Genomic DNA, 16,651 nt, shown 5'->3' on the forward strand with positions numbered 1-16,651 from the left:
CAGCTCAGCCCACCAGGGGGCAGGGCTGGCTGGCATGTAGTGCTGGGGGATTGAACCGTGGTCCCTGCGCTTTGCTAAGCTTATTCTAAGTAGGTGCTTTAGACCACTGAGCCATCTCACCAGCCCCCCAAGCCCGTGTTCTTAACCCGGCCTCTTCTGTGGGCCTTGGGGGCTTGGGGGCTCCGGGCCACACTGTGCAAGCACAGCCCAGGGCCCAGGCCTCTGTCTGCGCCATGGCTGAGGATGCTGCTAAGGTTCCACACTGCCACTGTCCTCTCTTAGCATGGCGTCCTGCTGGCAGGAAGGGAGATCCGGACAGATTCTGGTGGTTTATTTAATAAAGCAGCTGAGTGCTCACTTCGGCAGCACATATACTAAAAAATTGGAACGATACAGAGAAGATTAGCATGGCCCCTGCGCAAGGATGACACGCAAATTCATGAAGCGAAAAAAAATAAATAAATAAAGCAGCTGAAGCCCCTTGGGTGTCCTCGAGGTCCACTGCATGAGGGGCTGGCTTCCTATCCACCAGGCTGTGGCTGGGCCCACCTAGTGCCCTCAGATGCCAGGAATGACCCAGTGAGGTGACACACCCCTGTGGTCCCAACATTCCAGGGGCTGCGGCAGGAGGGTTGTCAGTTCCAGCCCAGTCTGTACAATTTATACATTCAGCACGGCCTTATCTCAAATAACAAAGAGCTGAGGGTGTCGCGCAGAGTTGGGATCCACTGGATGGTCAGAAGGGGGCTCCAGCCAGGTTAGGAGCGGACTGGACCCCCAGGCCCCAGGTGGCTGTGTAGAAAGGGCTGCTTCTCAGAGACACGGAGCCAAGGCTCAGGGCAGCCTCAGTGGAACCAGAAGGTGCAGGGCTGGGACAGAGTCAGGCCCCTGGCCTCTGCGCCTCAGCTGTCCCCAGCCTCTGGTCAGTGCCGGCCGCCCCACTGTAGCAGCCTGGCCTAGGTTATGCGGGACCCCGTGAGCTGGAGTTGGCACCAGGCTGGGCAGGAGGCAGCTGGCACAGAGAAATGCAGGAGACCTTGGGCAGCATCAGGGAACTGGGGTGGGGCCGAAGCTCCAGAGCCTGCTGGCTGGGGTAGGTGCCAGCTCTGCCTTCCCTCTGCATTGTCCTGGGCGGTGGATGGGCCGTGTGGGGCTCTGCCTGTGGTCCCACTGTACAGCTGCCCCTTTCCTTACTGTCCTCCTGCTGCTGGGCCTGTGGGGCAGTGGCATTTGTGTCTGGACAGTAGGACAGGATGATTACTGCAGGGAGTGAACAGCCCCATCGCCCTGCAGTGGCTGCTGCTGTTGTCCCTGAGGCAGAAAAGCTAACTCTCTTTCCAGGAATCCCAAATGGAGTAAGGTTGGTTTGCTTGGATTTTTAGTGCTGGGGGTGGACTCACCCATGCTAGACGAGCTCCTACAATGGAGCTGCACCAACCAGCCCCTTTTATTGTGAGAAAGCAGGGCTGGCTCTCTTTTTCTTTTTTTTTTTCCTGAGCCAGGGATTGAACTCAGGCCCTTGCGCTTGCTAGGCAAGCACTTATTCTCCTGAGCTATTTCCCTGGCTCTGGCAGGGTCTCAATGAGTGGCCTGGGTGGCCTTGAACTTACAGACCTCCTGCCTCAGCCTTCTGAGCAGCTGGGATGGCAGGGCTGTGTTGCTAGGCCCAGTGTTTCAGAGAGGGGAGCTGGAAATGGCCAGCAGGGGGCGCCATGAGGAGCAGCTGGACAGGCTGAGGGGCCTGGGGTGAGACCGGGTGGGGGCAGGTCCGGATCGCGGGGTCCGAGGTCCAGTTCTGCCTCTCTGCTGCCCAGCTCCAGGGAAGTGCCCTTACGTCGCTGACCCTGCCACAAAGTAGCTGTGGCCGTTGGCCAATAGGGAAACCGAGGCATGGGGTGGGCCCACGGCTGCAGTGTGGTGCGGGGCAGAGTCACGCTTCTGGTCCGGGGCCTCCCTGGGTTCTCCTCTCTGAGGCCTTGTCCTCCTCTGGGCCTGGGAGGCCGGGTCCTGGTGGGCACTCGTCCCGTGCACCCGTGTGCCCAATGATGCCCGCTGTCCAAGGTGGGTGAGGGCACCCTTGGCACCAGCCGGGGGCACTGCCAGCCCTGCCAGGCTGAGGGTGCGGGGCTGCCGTCCTCATGGAGGTGAAGACGGGTCTCTAGTGTTGATTCTTTTTTTGTACCAGGGGTCCAACTCAGGACCGCAGGCACTTAGGCTGGCTGAACTGTTTCCCTGGCCCCTCCTCACTCTCTATTTCTGAAAACAAAGCCATTTCTAGATGATAACATGAATTTCTGACTTGTCTGGGAAAAATAAATTTATTCTCACTTTTTTTTTTTTTTTTTTCTTTTGCGGAACCGGGAATTCAACTCAGGCCCTTGAGCTTGCCAGGGAAGCACTTACTCTACTGCACCATCTCCCTGGCCCCTAGGAAAAATAAACTTAAAATGGATGTGTGACCTCACCAGGTCCCTTCCAAGATGGGCTCCCCCCAAGTGGAAGACGCCAGAGTGTTTGCCAGTGCAGAGGGGTCTTTTTTTTTTTTTTTTTTTCCGCTACTAGCCTGCATTGGCTTTGAACTCCCAGCGATCCTCCTGCTTCAGCCTCCTGAGTGCTGGGATTCTGGGCGAGCAGCACTAGGCCCAGTTTAGAGCAGCACTTTTTCTTTTTCTCTTTCTTTCTCTCTTCCTTTCTTTTATAATTTTTAAAAAAATTTTTAGGGATGGGTCTTGGGGTGTGCAGGGCCTCACTACTACATTGGACTCCTAGGGACCCGCCTGTAAGCCTCCCAAGAGCTGGGATTGCAGGCATGCGACACATGCCCGGGGAATGAACCCCCAGCCCCTGAACCTGCTTGCAGGCACTTTAATCCACTGAGCTATTTGGCCAGCTCTATTTTTCTTTTTAAATGAATTTTTTTTTAAAGTCAATTTTTTTTTTTTAAAGTTTATTTTATTTAGTGTGTGTGTGGCCAGCTCAGCCCACCAGGGGGCAGGGCTGGCTGGCATGTGGTGCTGGGGGATTGAACCGCAGTCCCTGTGCTTTGCTTAGTTTAGCTTGTTCTAAGTAGGTGCTTTAGACCACTGAGCCATCTCACCAGCCCTGAATTTTTTTTTTTAAATTAAGCTTATTCATACACTTTCGGGGTACCTGACAGCCGCATTCGCTGCAGGGAGTGTGGGCTTGCTGGCGATGCAGTCGGTTCTTCCCCTCCCTGCCCTCCCTGCAGGCCTTCTTCCCGTCCTTATTTACAAAGTTTTGCTTCCAACTTTCCTTCTTTTCTCTCCTCTGCTTTCTAGTTCCCTTTCCCATTTGAGCATTTCCTTCCCATCCTCTGATGTCTAGCACACATTTTGGTCCTTATTTACACTTTCAGATTTCTCACACCAGAGAGATGATTGGTATTTTCACAGGTGTGTCAGATTTATTTCACTTAAGAGTATGGACTTAAACTGCATCCATTTACCCAGAAATGTCTAAGATATCTTTCTTTATGGCAGAATAGTATTCCACTGTATAAAACCCACATCTTTTTTTTCAACTCAGTTAGTAGGGAGAGAAGCACTTCTGTTGTTAAACCAGGACCAAGCCCCAGTACCTCGGTGGCAAAGTGGGACCCTAATGGTGCTGTGTGCTGAGCTCCCCAGGGCCCATTGCAGCACTGGCTCTAAGGCCCCAGTAGTGGCCTGGTGTGGGGAGTGTCTGTCACCCCTCCAGGCCTCGTCCTAGCTCTACAAGCTGCCACAGTGGCCCCGACAGTAGTGGAGACAGCAGTGGAGACAGCTGAAGGGGCCTGCGTGGCCTTGCCCCGGCAGCACCCCTGAGCCCCATCTCTTGCCACCACATCTGAGCCTGCAGGGAGAATCAGATTCAGAGAGATCAGGCCCCTGGCCCCAGGTCACACAGCGGGGAGAGCCAGAGCCACCTGAGGATCCCCTGGCAGAGGCCTCTGCCTGCTGTGATGTCCTGGTCCCCAGGGCGACACACGGCGGGAAGGTGGCCATGGCTGATGGACCTTCCTGGTACGCGTGTGGCTTCTAGCCCTCTGCCCCTTTCTTCCTCACCTGCCCTCCACCCACCCATCTTGCTCCTTTCCTGGTCTTCGTGCCCATGTCCTCTCCTCCATCCAGCCCACCCACCCCAGCCTCCTCACGTCTGCCTGGGCACACGTGGCATGCTGCCCTCTGCCCTTCCGGCTGGAAGCCACAGACCATGCCCTGAGGCCACTGAACCCTGCTGCGGGATGAGGACCTAGCCCCAGCAGCTGCTCCAGCTCTGCCCCTGCACTGTTTACTGCTTGCTGCCCGCCTCCCTCCCAGCATTGCAGGTGACAGGACCTGGTCTGCCCCTTGGCCTCCGTGGGTGCAGCCAAAGCTTGTGGCCCCAGATAGCAGGGCAGGCCAGCCCTGGGCAGCGACCACAGGTAGGAGGTCACTCTCCTGTGCTGCAGCACGGGGGTGGAAGCCAGATTGCTCAGCTAGGGCTTGAGCTTTCCATCTTCATGCCTCAGCCTCCCAGAGCGCTGGGATGACAGGTGTGCACCAGGCCCTCTGCTACTCAACTCACCTGACACCTACACGGTATACCTGGCCTCCTGCCCTGCCCCGAGCCAGCCCAGAGCAGGATCTGAGCTGGCAGCCAGGCTCCTAACCAGACCCCAGCCTGTTCCTCACGCTGGATGGGCACTGGGGCTGGCTCACTGGCACCTCCTGTCCCTGCTCTTTGCCCTCTGATGTGGCTGCTGTGCTGCCCATGACTGGCTGGACCTGGATTCCCTTCCTGCCCAGGTGCTCAAGGCCACCACAGTCTTGGACACGTAAACAGGAGGACGCCTGGCCTCCTGCCCGGCCTCGAGGCCAGCAGGTTGCAGTCCTCAGCGCCACCTGCACGACCCCTCTGTGGCTGGCAGCACCTTCTGGGCTCCTGCACTCAGCTGCAAGGCCCTGCGTCACCCTGGCTCTGTCCAGGGCTGCGGAGTGGGGTGGTCCTTCCCTGAGGGCTCCCAGGGATATCACCCCCTCTCCTCCCCTGATCCCCTCAGAGACAGGGCTAAGTCTTTTATACTGGTGGCAGCCCTAGTTCAGATAATGTCTGTGGAATCTGGGCACGGTGGCGCACACCTGTAATCCATGATTTCAAGGCCAGCTTGAGCCACACAGAGTTCATGGCCAACCTGAACCATACAGTGAGACCCTGTCTCAAAAGAAAAGTTTGCTGAGTTAATAAGCCAGGGAGCTTGGAGGTTCCACAGTGGGAGTTGAGGCAGAGCCAAGGGATCCTGGACAGACCAAGCTGTCTGGCCCTGTTCCCAGGCCTCCCAGGAGCCACCCGCATGTGCCTGGGACTCAGAGGTCTTGCCCCCTCCTGTAGCCTCTCGGACACCTTCCTGACACCTGGGTCCTGAGGGCAGTGGGACAAAGGTTCCAAGGCTGGCTAGAAAGCGTGGGTGTGGGCATCAGCCACTCCCCTCCCTCCCACAGGTATTTAATTTAAGGTCTGGAGGAGGCCACCACACAGGCAGTGAGCAGGTGCTGGCCCCGTGCTGTCCATGGATTTTGTGGCTGGAGCCATCGGAGGTAGCAGGAGCTGGGTGGGGGTGGTGCTGGGCCTGGGCAGCAGTGGGACTCGAGGACCCTTGGGAGGGGTTGGGGCTGGACGCGGACCCTGGGCCCAGGCTCCTGGGTGCCTCATGGGGACATGGGGCTTGAGGGGAAGCATGGGGCCTGCCCTGCTGGGCCCCAGACAGGAGCCTGAGACCAGCCCCTGACAGAGACAGGGATGGTGCAGGCAGGGGCAGCTATGCCCTCGGGGGAGGATGGGGTGCTATGGGGTGCAGGGGCAGCAGAAATGCCGAACACTCACCCAGGACTTTATGCCATCAAAGGCACTCCTGATCTTAGGGTCCGACCTCAGGAGGTCTGGGGCTCATATGGGAGAAGCCAGCAGGAGGCCTGTCAGGCAGGCGCTGGGGCTGGCTGCTGAGTCAAGTCCCCAGAAGGGCTTGTCAGGTGGGGATTGGTTCCTACAGTGTGCACTGCAGTGACCAGCGGTTTCTGGGAGACAGGAACAACCAGACCTGGGCGGGAGTACTATCTGGGCACCTAAGAATCTGAAGTGTCCTCCTGTGGGGAGGTCGTTTTCCATGACAGGAGGGCGGGAGACCCCAGGAGACTGGGTCAGACCCTGCTGGGGGCTATGGGGCCCTCCCACTTGGCCACGTCACTTGCAAAACCCTGGGGTGTGTGTGTCTGGGGGGGTGTGACTGTCCCTGGGGACACAGGATGAGGTCAGCTCTGCTCCTCCCCACCATCGACCGGCTGGAGCTATTCTGAGCCTCACTGGTCTTGTGAAACTGCAGTGGGCGACCTCAAGGCTTCTGGGAACAGTGACCTGCTCAGCCTGGGCCCACTGCGACCGTTGGGGAGGAGCCCCAGGCCAGGAAGGGTTCGGGCTTGACTTGCAAGGTGGGATCAAAATCCCACTCTGGGACTGGCCTTGGGGACCAAGACACAGATGTGGGCTTTGCCTTCTTGGAAATCTGGTAGCTCTGCAGGTGAAGGTGATTGGGATCATGGCAGCAAGGCTGTGTGACAGCTCTGTCAACATGTCTGTGGGCACAGGGAGGCAGGGAGGGCTCCCAAAGAGGTGATGTGTGGTGTATGCAGGGCTTTGATGGATGAGCAGAAGTTCAGTGAGGTGTTTTTCAGGTTCAAGGAAGGTCACTACCCAACTACCAAGTAGCCCTTTGCTCAATTTCACTTCTAGCTCCTTTATTGTCACTGGGTGCTGGGACACACTGTAGGGACAGCACAGCCACAATGTGCATCTGCAACAGCTTGTCTCTATAGAGTATGCTTCCGACAGTATCCAAAAAGGACAGGGGTTTGCAGCACTGCAGCGGGGGGCTCAGCGGGGCAGGTGGAATGTTGCTGCAGTGCTCTGGTCAGAGGGCCTGGAGGTGAAAGGGACCAGGGCCCCAAAGTCCCCTGTGAGGATCCCCTAGGGTCCCTCCTGGGCCTCTGCAAGTGCCTCAGTGGGACCAAGGCCTCTGGGACACAGGGCAGTGCCCACTCTATTCCAGTGTGGGCTGGGTCCCTGGCTTGCTCTTGGCATCCACCCTTCAGGGGACCTGGCCTAAGCAGGCCCCGGGGTCAAGTGGGCCGGGCTCTGAGGCCCTCAGTAAGGGACAGGTAGCTCACCACAGTGGCTGCCAATAAGGCTGCGTGGCTCACCTGTGGCACGGGATAGTGGGGCAGGGCCCTGCTGTGCAGGACGCAGGACGGAGTACTGGGATGGTGTGGTTGGAGGGTCCTGGGAGCTGGATTGGGCTCCTGCAGGCTCACCTAGGCCCCCTCCTTGCAGGCATCTGCGGCGTGGTGGTGGGCTACCCCCTGGACACGGTGAAGGTGTGTGCGGACCCACGTTGGTGCCTCTGGGGCTCCCCAGGGCCTCGGGACCCAGCTGCCACTTGCCCTTACCCTGTGCCTTGGTCTCCCCTAAAACAGCCCACTGTCCCTGCACTGCCCACGACCCACAGGCCCATGACAGCCCAGCGTGGGGGGTCCTGCCCGGGCCCCTCCTGAACCCTCTGTCTCCCCAGGTCAGGATCCAGACGGAGCCCAAGTACACAGGCCTTTGGCACTGCATCCGGGATACTTACCGCCGGGAGCGGGTAGGCCGGGCCGGGTGGGGGCAGTGGGCTCCTCCGTGCCAGCGCCGGGGCTCACAGGCAGGGCCCTGCCGCAGCAGAGTCCCTGTCCTTCCAGCCCTCCTCTGGTGGAGGAGCTGGACGGTTTCCTGAGGTCACTGCAGGGCTCTCCCTCTGGGCAGGTGGGGCCTGATACATTGATGGAGGGGGCACCACGCAGGCCAGGGCTCAGTTAAGTCAAGAAAAATAAGGATGCAGTTGGGTGTGGTGGCGCACGCTTGTAACTGCAGCACTTGGGAGGAAACAGAGCGAGGATCAGTGTGAGTCTGAGGCCAGATGGGCTGCATATCGACACCGTGTCTCCATACAAAAAACAAAACAAAACAAAAACAAAAAACAAAACCCTAATCAATCAATCAATCAATCAGTAAAAAATAAAGCAACTAACCCCCAAACGCCCCTGCAGTAATGGAACACCTGGCTCAGGATACCATCGGGGCGGTCTTGGTTGAGCCTGACCTCTGCCGCTGCAGCCCCCCACCAGCACTTGGCAGATGGGGGAAGCTGAGGCAGTAGCAGCAGTAGGTGACTGGTGGGAGGCAGCGCAGCTGGCCCACTCACCCGGCCCCGTGTCCCAGGTGCGGGGCTTCTACCGTGGCCTCTCACTGCCGGTGTGCACCGTGTCGCTGGTCTCCTCTGTGTCCTTCGGCACCTACCGCCACTGCCTGGCACACATCTGCCACTTCCGGTACGGCAGCGCAGACGCCAAGCCTGCCAAGGTGGACATCACGCTGTCAGGATGCGCCTCCGGCCTCGTGCGTGTGAGTGGGCATAGGGGAGGGCTGGTGGGGCACAAGGGGTGCCGCTGGGTGGGCGCTGGGGTCCTCTTGCCAGCCAGCCAGGTCCCTTTGCAGCAGGCAGTGGTGGGATCACTGCTGTCCCAGCCTCTTGGTCCTGTGGAGAGGACCAAAGGGGCCCTCCAGGCCAGCAGGCAGAAGTCATGTAGGGCTGGCCAGCAGGGCTGCCACATCAACCTGGCCACCGGACCTCCTTGTTCTTTAGGGGCCCACAGCTGGCCTACCACGCAGACGGTGGGGCCAGGGCTGTCCTTGGCACACAGGCACCCCCAGCTGGGGCCATGAGCTGTGTGGGAAGCAAGTGACCATGCGACCCGCAAATGGCAGAGGGTGACAGGTGACAGTGGGGTGGGCTCTGTCCTGTTCATCACATGACCCAAGGTACTGGGCCTCGGAGTTTCTGTCCCCTCAGCTGTGGGGCAGGCAGGATCCACAGAGGCAGCAGGGGGCAGGGTGCCGCAGCTGGCGCCAGATGTGTGTGTTACTGCTGGTGCCTCGGTCCTGGGTGGATGGAGCAGCCTGGGGCCCTGCTCCCCACTCTGCTCCGAGGGGCTGGGCTCCAGGACAGAGCACTGGAGCCTCCTTCTGCCAATGCAGGTGTTCCTGACATCGCCCACTGAAGTGGCCAAGGTGCGCCTGCAGACCCAGACCCAGAGCCAGGCCCAGAGCCGGATGCAGACGCGCCGCCCCTCTGCCTCGGGGCTCACGGCCACCCTGCCTATGTGTCCTGTGCCCCCCGTGTCTCCTGATCACAGGCCCAAGTACCGCGGGCCGCTGCACTGCCTGGCCACTGTGGCCCGAGAGGAAGGGCTTCGGGGCCTTTACAAGGGCAGCTCTGCCCTGCTCTTACGGGAGGGCCACTCCTTCGCCACCTACTTCCTCTCCTATGCCATCCTCTGCGAGTGGCTCACACCTGTGGGCCACAGCCAGCCAGGTGAGAGAGCACAGTCCAGTGGGGCTGGGGTGGAGGGTGGTGAGTTAGTTCAGCTGCACCCTGGTACCTGGGGGCCCAGGGCTGCGGGCCTGCCCTGGACTAGCAATACCGCCATGAGGAAGCCGGTTTCCCCACCTGTGAAGTGAGCCCTTGGCTGTCTCTCCTGCAGATGTGGCAGGCGTGCTCGTGGCTGGCGGCTGTGCGGGGGTTCTGGCCTGGGCGGTGGCCACCCCCATGGATGTGATCAAGTCCCGGCTGCAGGCAGATGGGCAGGGCCTGCGGCGCTACCGGGGCCTCCTGCACTGCGTGGTGAGCAGTGTACGTGAGGAGGGCCCGAGGGTGCTGTTCAAGGGGCTGGGGCTAAACTGCTGCCGCGCCTTCCCTGTCAACATGGTGGTCTTTGTGGCCTACGAGGCTGTGCTGCGGCTCAGGCACGCCCTGCCCACTTAGTGCCGCTCCCAGCGGCTTCCACAGGTCGCAGCAGCCACGGTGGGACTCTAGAGGGCCTTACTCAGGACGGCTGGGAACTCAGCTAGCTCTGGCACAGGAAGTCAAAGGGCTCACCACCCCACCAGGGGCGGCCTGAGGCTCAGGTCAAGAGCGGTCTCCTGGGTGAGTGTCCTGTGGAACGGTCGTCATTGTTAATCCCTGCTCCCCACCGTCCCACACTCAGCCTCTGGCCCTCCGTAGCTGTGCCCACGGGATGGCCCCGCTGACGTCTCTGCCATAGTTTGGGCTCCTGTGGGACAGATGGTCATACCCTCCAGGGCTGGGGCCGACACCCTTGCTTGGCACACAGCACCACTGTCCCGCCACACAAATGTCTGCGGGGACAGGGAGAGCCATGGTCAATAAACTTTTCAGGATGCTTGGCGGTGTTGTGCGCGGTCCATGGGCAGTGACCCATCCCCCCCCATGTCGTAAGAAGCCTGTAGCCCATTGCAGGAGGAGGGCACAGCCTGGCAGCTCCTCCCAATGGTGAGCCCTCCCACCTGTGCCAGTGTGCCCTCCACAGATGGGCACAGAGACCTGGTTCCAGCCTGCCCCTTGCAGTAGCTCTGGCTCAACTTCCCCACAGTGGGGTTGCAGGCGGGGCACCTCACACAGGTATGCAGTAGCCTTGTGCTGGAGTTAACCAGGGACACACACAGCCCACGAGGGCAGGGCCGACGGGTGGGGTGTGGCCCCATGGGGAGCCCACTGGTTGGACGCCTGTGAACCAAATGTCCTTCAGAGCTCTGGCAGAGACCAAGGGCAGCCACTCCCCAGCCTGCTGTCACCCCTGGCCTTACACCCCATGCCAGAAGGTGTCCTCGGCTGTGCCCAAAGGTGGTGACTTCAAGGTGGGGATGGATGAAAGTGAAAGTGGATGAATATGCGTAATCTGGTGAGACTTTCACGATGGGGTGCTGGCTACAAGGGGGGTGGGACATGGTCCCACTGCAGCCTAGAGACTCAGGACACAGTGGAGGCCCTATGACTGCTGCCCTAGAGAGGAGCTTCGTGTCCTACTCCCATACTCCCTGCCTTCCCCGGAGCACTGCATTGGGTTCTCCTGGTCCAAGTCCCAAGGCCTAGGGACCCTGTTTGAGTCCAAGCTGATAGAAAGGTCGTGAGCTCCCCTCCGGTGACCCCCGTTCTGGCCCTGGGGCGACACTGGTCTGAGGTAGTGGTGTTGTAGGAAGGGCCCCACATGGCCTTGGATAGCCTTGTTCCTCAGAGCCTGTTTCCCCACACCCTGTGCCGCCCTGCCCCCCATCAGGCTGCTCCGTGTGGTGTGCTCTCCAGCAGCAGCAGCAAACGGGCCAAGGCAAAGCGGCACTGGGAGCCGGTTCCGACGCAGAGCGAAGCTGGGCCTGGTTCCTGGGCTGGTGCTCAGCGCCACAGGTCCCCAAAGTGGACCTTCCTTCCCCAAATGCCACCCTACGGAGCTCAGGACCCAGCTGTAGCTCTCAGCCGCAGGTGCAGCCTGGCCTGGCCCCCAAGCAGAGCACGACATGCACAGGAGTGAAGGGAATTTATTAGCCGAGGAGTGCAGGAGGCAGGCATTGCAGCCTGGACCTTGTCCAAGGACAGATTTGCACCCAGGCCCTCCCTGCCGAGTCCCCATGTGGAGGGCTCGGCTGCCCACAGGTCCCTAGCTGGGTCCACCAGCTTGGCACGGCCGGCCACTGTCGCGCGGACTTCTGATATGGTCAAGCATCAAAAAACCATCTGCAAAGGTAACAGCCTGCTTCAGTGTCTCCTGTGGAGAACGTTCCCTCCGCTTCTGCCGATGGCGCGCCGGGTCACCTGCAGTTATGCGCAGGAGCTGGCTGCTGGAGCGGACGATGCGTGCAGTCCGAGGTGCACCAAGTCGGAAACTGCTGGCAGCTGGGAAGCTGGGGCGCCAGGCTGTGCCCAGCACCCACACAGGCACGGCGGCTGTGCCAGCACATAGCCACAGCCCAGACAGCCTTGGTCAAGTGCGCATTGAAGTTCAGTGGTCAGCTCCCTCTGGGGGACGTGGGCGCAAACATCCTGCGCCAAGAGGCTTTCTCACATCCACTTCCCACTGCACTTTTTTGTTTTAGAATAATGACATTGTGATCTGTACACATCAGTTTCTTGTGGAGCAATCTTGGGGTACACTGAAAACCCTGGCAGCTCTCTCCAGGGTGGCACAGGCTGGCCAGGGACCTGGGCTCCATGTGGCAGGCCTCTTGCTGGGCTTCCTATCTGACCACGTAATGTGAGCCAGTACCAGATTACTCACAGTGACAGGAGACAGATGTCACAGGAAGGAGGGATCCAGAACACATGCAGGGCCGGCAGACACCAGGAATTACCCAGGAATTCCCATGGGGCGAAGCTTGGGGGAGGAGCAATCAGGCCGCGCAGGATTACTGATGAGTTCAGTGTCATGGGCGCCCAGGGGACGTGCGCTACTGAAAGTGGAAGGACAGCTTCCGGGGGGTCATGAACTCCTTCACCATCTCGTCGGTGACCTCCTTGCGCCGGGCCTGGTGCTCGGCGATCAGGGGCTGCAGGACCTCGATGAGCGTCTTCTTGAGCTCGCCTGTCAGCATGGCCCCGCTGGTGTAGTCCTGCCGAAAGGAAGGGCGGACCAAGGACTGTGACAGGGTCCCGCCCTGCTCTCCCCAATACTGGGAGCTGCGGCTGGTTAGAGGGACAGCAGGTTGTGGTGCCTGCCCCCCTCTGCTCCGCGCGGCCTGGGCTGCTTAGCCTGACTGGCTGCTACCCAACCCCACTGCTCCCGCCTGACAGCGAACACAGCGCGCATGCTTAAGCTTGAGGGAGGCTGTCCCCACGCCGCCGCAGGCACAGCCGCCTCCACCATTCCCGGCAACCGATGTGGCGGGGTGCTGTGCAAGAGCAAGCTACTGGCAGTTCTGCGCAACAGAGCTTTAGTGGTATCTATTTAATGATGTGATCATTATTTTATTCAAAAATAGGGTTTTAGGGGGCTGGGGAGATGGCCCAGTGGAATAAGTGCTTCCCTGGCAAGTGCAAGGGCCTGAGTTCAATCCCCGGTTCAGAAAGAAAAAAAGAAAGAAAAAAAAAAAGAAAGTTTTGCATAATAATCCACCTGTAAGATTTTTATTATTGTTTTTGTCTCTTTGAGACATGGTCTTATTACGCAGCCCAGGCTGGTCTTGAACCAGCAGAGATCCTCCTGTCTCGGCCTGCCCAGTGCTGGGATGGCAGGCGCGCCCCCCACCCCCGGGCCTGGCCGGGCTCCAGTTCTCGTGCAGGGCACTGCTAGCACTCCGTTTTCCTCCCCTACGCTGCTGCAGGGGCTGAGCACAGGGCCTTTGCGTGCCGGTCCGTGCTCCTCCCGCGAGCTGGGCATGCAGCCCTTTCTACTCTGCGCTTTGGAGCAGTCAAGCTGAATGCTCACGGCCTTCAGCTCTCATCCTCCTGCCTCAGCCTCCTGAGGGTTGGGATTACAGGTGCACGTTGCCACATCTGGCTGAAAACTCTTAAGCGGCTCAGCCCCGCGTGACCCTCACCTGCAACACCTTCTTGTCTCACACTTCCAAAGCACAGTCTGTTAGCTACTCCAGTATTTTTATTTTCATTTTGTATTTTTAATGTTTTGTATTTTAGGGAAGGGTCTACAGGGTGTTTAGGGTCTCACTACTAGATCGGACTCGTAGCGATCCTCCTGTTTACAGCCTCCTAAGTGCTGGGGTTATAGGCATGTGCTATCGCACTCAGTCTCTCCCAGTGTATGTATGTACGTATGTACGTATGTATTTATGTTTTGGCAGAAGCAGGGATTGAACTCAGGCCCTCGCAACTGCCAGGCAAGCACTTACTCTACCGAGCTATCTCCTCAGCCCTCTCCCAGTGTTTTTAAATGGGACGCTGTTATTGCTTGATTTCCTTGGAAAAGGTTCCAAGACTTGGAAAATCTGAGCCAAGGTTCTGAGCCTTTTCCGGGCTGCGTCCCAGGGTGGAGCGGCTCAGCGAGAGGCCACAGGGCTCTACTTGCCTGGATGCCACGTGGACACCCCAGGGAAGGTGCTTAGGGCCTGAGTCAGCCCGTGCAGCTCACCAGGCCATGAGCCGCAGCGCGGCAAGGATCGTGGCTCCCGGCGCCCCGTGGGCCCCCTGGTCACTTGTCCGGCTCACCTTTCTGATCTGCTCCAGCCGGTCGTCGTCCTCCAGGAAGAAGGTCAGGTACATGAAGGACACATCCACGTCACAGTTGCCCCCGAACTGCCGGTGCTCCTCCACAGTGTCGCGGCCTCCAGAGAACGCATGCTTGTTGACCTGTGCAGGGGCACGGACCACGTCACGGGAGGGGCACAGGACAGGGCTGAGCCCCACACTCTCCAGACACAGAACTTAGCTGGGAGAACCCAGGTGCCGCCTGCATCCAGGCACAGCCCTGGATGAGGAGCTTCTCAGAAAGCATGTAGCCAATGCCCCTCTGGGTTGGGTGCTGGCCAGGCAGGGCGCCCACAGGGAGAAATGAGAAGCAGGCAGGACAGCAGCCCGTCAGGGACACCAGACCCACCAAAAATGGCAGGCAGAGGGCCTGGGGGCACATCCACTCAAAAACAGGTGAAGTTTCAGGTGCTGAGGAAAACTCCAAACAACAGCATGGAGCTAGGCACAGTGGCTACCTGAAGCACCATGGAGGCTGAGGCAGGAGGATTGCTTGAGCCCAGACTTTGAGATCAGCCTGGGCACAACAATGAGACTCTGTCTCAAAACTAGCAAAGCAAAAGCAAAAATAATGCCTAAATCCAAGCTGGACCGAGTGGCACACACTTGTAATCTCAGCACTCGGGAGGCTGAGGCAGGAGGATCACCTTGAATTTGAGGCCAGCCCAGGCAACAGAGCAAGAGACCCTCTCTCAGAAGCTAACAAAACAGGAGCCCACCTGTCCACTGGGGATGGGGCAGGAGCAGACCTAGTCTTCTGGAGTCACCAGCTGTCTGGTGAGGAAGAGGCTCGGGAAAACTGCCAGGGCCTGAGAGGAGGCTGGGACCGGTAGCCGACACACCGCAGGCCCAGCCACCAGTGCAGGAAGTGATGGGGGCAGCAGGGCAGCCCTGCTGCAGCAGCACGGCGTGGGGACCGGAAGGCACGCTCAGGATGGAGCATGCCGGGGACATGGGCTGTAGACGCCGGGTCCAGGAGCCAGAACAGCTAGCTGTGGGCTGGAGATGGCTCAGTAGAATAAGCACTTGCCTGGCAAGCGCGAGGGCCTGAGTTCAATCCCCAGTTCTGCCAAAAAACCCAAAACAGCCAGCTGCCTGCCCTTGGCCGGCTTTAGCCGCCACTTGTGTGGTCTGTCGGGGCGACGGGGCCTGGGTCAGCTGTGGAATGCAGAGGACGCCAGCGGTTGGCAAAGTGCTGTGAGGTGTTATGGAGGTAGACAGGACGTCCGCTTGGGCTTGCTCTGTCCTTCGCAGGTCAGCGAGGCCCTCGGTCATGAGGGCCAAGGGGCTCATGGCCTATTTTTTTTCATTTATGGTCTCATAAATGAAAGGTCTCATTCCGAAGCTTGGACCCATGGAGATCCTCCTGTTTTTGGCCTCCCCAGTGCTGGGATTACAGGTACAGGCCATCATGTCAGGTCTCAGTGGCCGGCTCAGCTTGCCTGGGGGCAGGGCCAGTGTGGCATGTGGTGCAGGGGATCGAACCCTGGTCCCTGAGCTTGCCTAAGCAGTCACTTAGATAGGGAGCTATCTCGATGGCTCTCACGATGTAGTTCTGCAGGCTGGCCTTGAACTAGGGATCCTCCTGCCTCAGCCTCCTCAGAGCATGAGGACTCGAGTGGGATGCTGGTGACCCTGGCATCCTCCACTGGCCATGTGCTTCCTGCTCTTGGCTCCCCTGGCCCTCAGGGGTCTGGCTGCGTTCTGACACTGAGAAACCTGCATGAGGAGTTCAGAAGACACCCGACCGTGAGGGGCAGGGCTGGTGGTGGCTGCTCCCCAAGAAAGGTCAGTAGGAAAGGTCCCCTACCATTACTCGCACTGCCTGGGACTTTGCAGCCCGGCCGGGGACCATGAGCTGACTCAGCCACACCTCACCTCTGTTCCGCCTGCCTCGCCCTCCCATTCGGCAGAGGCAGATGCGCAGCTCCCAGAACACCAGTGACCACACTTGCGGCCGTCTGTGCACCAATGGGCCAGGACTCACAAATCGGGCCTGAGGACAGGGATGGCACTGGCCTGCGTCCTGGAGTCCAGGCATCCGGTGTGTAGGCCCTGAGCACCCTGAGTGGGCTGGCGGGATCTGGGCAGACAGTGCTGTCCCCAACAGGTCCCTGCGGCTGGCTCAGGGTGCTTGGATTTCTGGTGGTAGGAACCCGGCCCTGGTGCTGTCCCTGGGCTCCACCTCCACAAAGCGCAGGATCTCAAGGTCCCAGAACAGAAACAAAAAACACGCCCGGCAGCTGTCCCAGCACTCGAGCTCGGAAACAGATGAAAATCTCTGGGACCATCTGGTGACAGTTGCGTTATCACACTGCTTCCAGACCACAGCACTGGCAGGGAAAACAGAAAGGAAGGGAGGAGAGAAGGAGGGAGGAGGAGGAGGAAGGGGAGGGAAAGCCAGCCAGCCAGCCATGCATTCATCCAGATTTTTATTTACCTAAATGGAAAGAGAAAACCAGAGCCCTGCTGCCTGGGACCGGGCCTGTGAGCCCCTGCCGCTGGGCACCAGCGCAGTGCGCAAGTGTGCGGGCA

The 16,651-nt window shown here is 59.4% G+C and overlaps 2 protein-coding genes and 1 non-coding gene across 5 annotated transcripts in view; 2 read left to right on the plus strand and 1 right to left on the minus strand.

Annotated features, from left to right (window-relative positions):
* Window positions 1-350: 350 nt before the first annotated feature.
* On the plus strand, window positions 351-459 carry LOC111817812. Its single transcript, XR_002821923.1, has one exon. It is a non-coding gene; the product is annotated as a U6 spliceosomal RNA (small nuclear RNA).
* A 5,047-nt stretch (window positions 460-5,506) lies between these two features.
* Window positions 5,507-10,307, plus strand: Slc25a47 (solute carrier family 25 member 47). Its single transcript, XM_004635228.2, has 6 exons — window positions 5,507-5,576; window positions 7,363-7,406; window positions 7,601-7,672; window positions 8,287-8,469; window positions 9,103-9,439; window positions 9,609-10,307. Exons 1-6 carry the CDS (start codon window positions 5,549-5,551, stop codon window positions 9,887-9,889), a joined length of 945 nt encoding a protein of 314 aa, XP_004635285.1. The 5' UTR covers window positions 5,507-5,548; the 3' UTR covers window positions 9,890-10,307.
* Window positions 10,308-11,439: 1,132 nt separating this feature from the next.
* Window positions 11,440-16,651, minus strand: part of Wars (tryptophanyl-tRNA synthetase) — a 33,199-nt gene continuing 27,987 nt past the window's right edge. For all 3 annotated transcript variants that reach the window (XM_004635194.2, XM_023719648.1, XM_023719649.1), the window contains exons 10-11: window positions 14,078-14,218; window positions 11,440-12,525 (exon numbers count right to left, since the gene is read on the minus strand). In XM_004635194.2, coding sequence (XP_004635251.1) covers window positions 12,364-12,525; window positions 14,078-14,218 — 303 coding nt within the window. In that variant the 3' untranslated portion in view covers window positions 11,440-12,363. The remainder of the gene's footprint in view (window positions 12,526-14,077; window positions 14,219-16,651) is intronic.

Source organism: Octodon degus, unplaced genomic scaffold, assembly GCF_000260255.1.
Source record: "Octodon degus isolate 3935 unplaced genomic scaffold, OctDeg1.0 scaffold00070, whole genome shotgun sequence".
Lineage (NCBI taxonomy): Eukaryota > Metazoa > Chordata > Mammalia > Rodentia > Octodontidae > Octodon > Octodon degus.